This window comes from Ctenopharyngodon idella, chromosome 1, assembly GCF_019924925.1.
Source record: "Ctenopharyngodon idella isolate HZGC_01 chromosome 1, HZGC01, whole genome shotgun sequence".
NCBI lineage: Eukaryota > Metazoa > Chordata > Actinopteri > Cypriniformes > Xenocyprididae > Ctenopharyngodon > Ctenopharyngodon idella.
In genome coordinates, this window is record NC_067220.1 from 42,629,586 (window position 1) to 42,635,727 (window position 6,142).

Sequence of the window (6,142 nt, forward strand, 5' to 3'; positions counted from 1 at the left end):
TAAAATGGTTGTATATTATATTGCATTTCTGTCAATAGATCCTCCTAAAATTTACACATTGCACCTTTAACATACCTTGAGTTTACATTTTTTTTCTTTGTAAATTAACATGTAAGGAATTTTCAATGAGATTTCAAAGCAGAGCATGATTTTGCAAGAATATACAATCAAATATTATTTTTGACTTGATATTTTAAGTCATGTGCTCCAATGTGGTAAAAAAATAAATCCCAAAAACATTTTTCTTCAGAGTCCCAGGGGGATAAACGAAGACTGAAGTCATTAGAGCTGATTACAAGACAAGCGATCGGATTAACGCCCTGCCTACGTCACAACGCAAAACCTGCTGGTCGCGCGCTGATTGGACGGACGCGTTTCTCTGCGTTCCTCCACTGGAAACACATGCGAACCGACCCGAATCCCATCCGTGCCCTGCTTTCTGTACCGAACCCAACCCAACCCGAGCGCTCGGGCTTCCCGTGGTGGATCTGCGTGGAAGATGGCGGAGTTGAGCGCAGTCCGACAGGAACTTGTGAGTATTTTCATTAGTAATGTGGGTTTTCTGAGGACTGAAAGCTGTGTGTCCTGCGTCACACACGGAAACAAGTTGTCAGCGGTGTGTACTAGACTAGAGAATTCGTACGTATTGACGTTTTAAAGGTATAATACACCCATAATAATGAAAATAAAAACTCTGTCATCATTTACTTACACTCGTGTCCTTCCAAACCTGTATAAACTTACTTCTGTGGAACAAAAACGTTGTTTAGCAGAATGTTGATGCTTCTCTTACAGTGGAAGTGAATGGGGACTGGAGCTGTGAAGCTCCAAAAATGACAAAAAAAAAAAAAAAAGTTATGCATACGACCCCTAACCTATTGTCTACAAATTTGGTGCTTAAACATAAGTTTGTTTTCAGTTATGTCAAAATGTCATTGATTCTTGAATGTCTTGATAGTTGCCTGCCAACTTTAAATATGCAGATGATTTTTAATTAACAATGATTTAGATTCAAAAGACTTGGAATAAGGTTCATACGGGGTCCTTTTATGATATTTTTATGGTGCTTTTTTCCTTTGGGGGTTTGACAGATCCAGTCCCCATTCACTTTCGTGGTATAGAAGAAAACAGCATGGATATTATGCATTTCGTGGATTTGTATGTTCTCTGTAACGTTACCTTTTAGGTAAAGTTTCATATATGAATCAGTTTTTCCAGCAAAGTTTACACCTGTTCAGTTCTGTGTCCATAAATGTAATTTGCATGGACAGACGGCTTTACTTCCTGGTTGTGCTTTATCCTCCACAGAGAAACAGAAATCTGAGCAGTTCTTTTGGGGAGCCTCAGTGCACATCACCGCAAAAAGATGAGCAACAAAAACTGGTAAAGACTCTGCAAGTGTTGTTTTGTTTGTATTTGCATGTTGTTTTGTCTGATGTCCCTGTCCTGTGCATGATAGGCCGTGCCGTTCTGTGGCGGCATCCGGGGCGGACTGCGACCGGGGAAGAAAATCACGATCATGGGCGTCGTTGACGCAGATCCAGACAGGTAGCTTATGTCAAAACATACACCCACACCTTGTACACATGAAAGACACCGCGGTTGTGTATTTGATCTTATCTGTATAACTTAAGTGATCTAGCGTATAGACAATGTCATTTACATTTTCTTGAGTGTGTGACCTCTTGTATACTGTTGTTTTGGTTGCTTCGTTATCAATATTGAATGTTCTTGATCTCTCTCGGGCAGTTTCGACATCAGTCTGACGTGCGGCTGTGAAGACGTTGCTTTGGATATGTGTGTACGATTCGAAGACCGGGAGATTTTGCGAAACGCCTGTGTTTCTGATAACTGGGGTGAGGAAGAGAGGCCAATACCATATTTCCCCTTCATCGCAGAACAGCCTTTCAGGGTCAGTATCACCATCATCTGAATTCAGCAGAAAATAATTTCTGTTTATTGCACAAAACAATTATGGTCCTCACAAAAAAGCAGAGGCCCACAGATTATGCATCACAACAGGAACACGAACAGGCGATTTGAAATTCTCGTGTAGTTGAATTAAAAATGAGCCTGCTGTAATTGTTGAAGTCATGTATTACTACCTTGCTGAGTCCCCCGACGTAATGCCTTTTGTTTTCTGTCTGGGATGTTTGTTCAGGTTGAGATCCATTGCGAACACTCACGCTTCCTTGTGCTCGTGGACGGCCATCAGCTCTTTGACTTTTATCATCGCGTGACGCCGCTGACGGCCATCGACACCATACAGATCAGCGGCAGTCTGACCATCACCAAGCTGAACTGAAGTCTGGTGCTTCCATATAAAAGCAGCTTCCCCATCATCCCATCTATCTAGAGCACTGAAAACTGTCTGTGATACTGAAGGACACTCCAGAATCATCTATAGAATCTGTAGAGCTGATGAATTGAACTTCAAACCTCTTTTTGAGCTGTGAAGAGGGAGTTATTTTTATGAGCATCACCATTCTCAATAGCATTTTTGCTGAAGTCAACATGAAACACCATTCGGAAATTAACTGGTATAATTGGTAACACTTTACAATAATACAATTATAATTAAAAAAAGAATTGAAGTACTTTTTATTGTTAGTTCATGTTAACTAATGTAGTTACTTAATGTTAAATGGAACCTTATTGTCAAGTGTTACTAAACTAACTTGTAATATATGGCTGCTGGTTAACACTGTTAAAGGTGCAGTAAGTGATTTCTGAGAAGCACTGTTGATATTTGAAATCAACCGAAGCAAACACACTACTCCCTTGACTGCTCCGTCCCCAAAATGAGTGGCTGTCTCTTTATCATAGCTAAAGCTAAACAAAATAATGCTTTGCGAAGATGACGAATGAACGACAAGGAGGAACAAAAAATTAACATTCAGCACACAAGAGTATAAACCAGCAAGATTTGGTTGTTAATCGCCAGTAGCACAGCAGCTCCAGACAAACAATGACACTCAAAACTGTCCTTTTACTATAGCTAACATTACAACAACAGTATATCTTGGTTCTGTGAAACCAGCGTTACTCACGTCTGGAGCAGAAACAATGCAACCTCGTCGTCAGTTTTCAGGCCTTCTCGCTTTGGTCTCTCCAGTGCTGGAAAGCTTTTCTAATATTAACGTGGCTCCTAAAGCTCTTGTCTGATCATAGCCCTTCTTTTACCAGTGATATTAGTTGGACCTTTTTCTCTTTTGTAATGTCTCTCAGCCGTCTCTGTTTCTACAGTCTTTCTTCAAATCTCCCTCTTGCTCACTCTCTTCTCCCCCATCATGAGTGGACACGCCCCCTACAGCTGTTTGGTTCGCACTCTCTCCTCCTCCATCAGTGGATACGCCGCCTACTGCTGATTGGCTCACTCTCTCTCCTCCCCCATCATGAGTAGACACGCCCCCTACTGCTGATTGGCTCACTTTCTCCTCCACCATCATGAGTGGACACACCCCCTACTGCTGATTGGCTCACTCTCTCCTCCCCCATCATGAGTGAACACACCCCTACTGCTGATTGGCTCACTTTCTCCTCCACCATCATGAGTGGACACACCCCCTACTGCTGATTGGCTCACTTTCTCCTCCACCATCATGAGTGAACACACCCCTACTGCTGATTGGCTCACTCTCTCCTCCCCCATCATGAGTGGACATGCCCCCTACTGCTGATTGGCTCGCTCTCTCCTCCCCCATCACGAGTGGACATGCCCCCTTCTGCTGTTTAGCTCACTCTCTCTCCTCCTCCATCAGTGGATATGCCGCCTACTGTTGATTGGCTCACTCTCTCCTCCCCCATCATGAGTGGACACTCCCTCTACTGCTGATTGGCTCACTCTCTTCCCAATAATGAGTGTAGACACGCCTCCTACTGTTGATTGGCTCACTCTCCCCATCATGAGTGGACACGCCCCCTACTGCTGATTGGCTCACTCTCTCCTCCCCCATCATGAGTGGACACGCCCCTTACTGCTGATTGTCTCACTCTCTCCTCCCCCATCATGAGTGGACACGCCCCCCACTCTTGATTTGCTCACTCTTCTACCCCATCATTTGGATACACCCCCTACTGCTGATTGGCTCATTCTCTCTCCTCATGAATAGACACGCCCCCTGATTGGCTACAAGTGTGTTGGGCTTCTCAGTCTGATCCACTTTCAACAGCGTTTCTCAGAAATCACTTACTGCACCTTTAAATCATGTCAGTAGAGGCTTTTCAGAGGAAGAGCAAACATTTTCATTAAAGATTATGAATACAGAATATTAAAAAATACCAACAAGTCAAGCACCATAATACCAAGAGTTTGCATTCAGAAAGTAAAAAGAGTTTTGGTTTCCTATTGATTTTACAGCGTTAAAATGGAGATGCCATAATTCTTATATCAGCACACTTCAGAAATGTGAGATGAATGTTGTCATCAGTAGTGATAAAACAGATTCCAGATGTTGATGCACAAATAACAAGCTTCATCGGAGAACCATTAGTCAGTGAATAGCTATATATGAACGTACTGCCTGAATCTACCAGTGTTGCTCTCCAGCTCATGCACTCAGGTAGAAACACTAAAGAGATTTATTTATTTATTTCCTGAACACGTGTTTATAAACTAAACAGGTGATTTGAGAGTTGCGTATGTCTTACAGTAATAGTGATAATTCCATTGACAAGTACTAAAAGCACTGATTTTGTGTTTAGTTAAAGAGATGAGACGACGTGATGATGTGAAGTTCATTTAGGTGCTTTCGTTACTTGAGACCAGAAGAATAAAATCAGGGAGAAAACCATTGCATTCCAGTGCTTTTGAACGGCTGTTGTGTATTTATTGTCGCTGAGCACACGGTGTCACATCAACCTCTTCTTTATAATTAATAAAAGGCTTTTAATGAGCGATATTGTGTTGTGAGTGATGTTTGTAGCAAGGCCACACACACTGTTGAACAGTGTTGTAGATCATTTGAGTAAACCGAGAGCTTGATGATTTGGTAAGATGGAAAGATGATTTGGTATATACAGAAAGATATTTAAAACGTAAATAACTGATATGACTGGAGTATCGCACTCCTGTTACTTGAGACTTTCTCATCCAGTCTGGATAATTTCATTTTGAACTTTGCAGCTCATGGAAATATAAGATGCTTGTCGTCTTCCTGCATATTGTGCTGTTAAACTCTTGCCTTCAGGTTTCCTGTTGGCCTTGTTATCTCTGCTCTGCTTCCTGATGAGTCTATTATAGTAGAGTTGTTTTTTTATTGTTCATCTTTCAGTAAATAGAAACGTGGTATTTTATTTGGTCTTGCTCCAGAAAATGATCCTGGCTTGCTTCGATAGCTGTAGAAAAACCTACTGAGGGAGTACAGTGTTACAGTGACAGTATTAGATGGTAATACCATGGTACTTGCTAAGACCCTTGATTTGGGCTAGTCAACAAAAACTTGGCAACACCCTTGAACCCACATGGTAATTAACAAACTATTAATTTCTGCTTCATATATAAGATCAACATCTATTCTATTCTGCTGAACATTGCCTAATATTATATTATATTATATTATATTATTTTTCAAACTGGGGTCCGTGGACATTTTTAAAGAAAAACAAATCATGCAGCGTGTAAAAAAAAAAAGATTAATTATTAAAAATAATAATAATACATTAAAATAAATAATAAAAAAGTACCTTAAAATAAATATTAAACATTTGATTAAAATAAGATTTGATTAAAATAAATATTTAGATTAGATTAAAATAAAATTAACAAATAAATAATATATTATTATAGTAAGTAGAAAAAAACTTAATGTAACTGAATAAAAACTAAATTATTTCCAAATTATGTTTTGCAAATATTTAAAATATTATTTTATGACAGTAACTGGGTTTTTAGGCAAAACAGTGAATTTCCAAAAATTAATAAATAATAAAAAAGATTAAATAAATATAATAAAATAAATAAATAAAATTTATTTAAATAAAAGTAAAATGGATTGAAATAAATAAATTAAATAACTACATAAAATAAATACAAATTGATTAAAATAAATAAATAGAAAAAAGTAATGTAATTGAATAGAAACTAAATATATTTATAATATTAATTTTTAACAGTATAAATTGGTTATTTAGGTGAAAGTGC

At 39.0% G+C, this 6,142-nt stretch overlaps 1 protein-coding gene across 1 annotated transcript; it reads left to right on the top strand.

The window, feature by feature from the left end:
• Positions 1 to 336: 336 nt before the first annotated feature.
• lgalsla (lectin, galactoside-binding-like a) lies at positions 337 to 4,897 on the top strand. The gene is made up of 5 exons (XM_051900603.1): positions 337 to 532; positions 1,309 to 1,383; positions 1,460 to 1,548; positions 1,750 to 1,912; positions 2,162 to 4,897. Exons 1-5 carry the CDS (start codon positions 500 to 502, stop codon positions 2,303 to 2,305), a joined length of 504 nt encoding a protein of 167 aa, XP_051756563.1. The 5' UTR covers positions 337 to 499; the 3' UTR covers positions 2,306 to 4,897.
• Positions 4,898 to 6,142: the final 1,245 nt, after the last annotated feature.

Bases quoted from the DNA above. Each gene is read 5' to 3' on its own strand.
- lgalsla (XM_051900603.1), top strand. From the start codon at position 500: ATGGCGGAGTTGAGCGCAGTCCGACAGGAACTT. The intron at 1,549-1,749 runs GTAGCTTATGTC...TCTCTCGGGCAG, and splicing joins GTTGACGCAGATCCAGACAG to TTTCGACATCAGTCTGACGT. The intron at 1,913-2,161 runs GTCAGTATCACC...ATGTTTGTTCAG, and splicing joins TCGCAGAACAGCCTTTCAGG to GTTGAGATCCATTGCGAACA.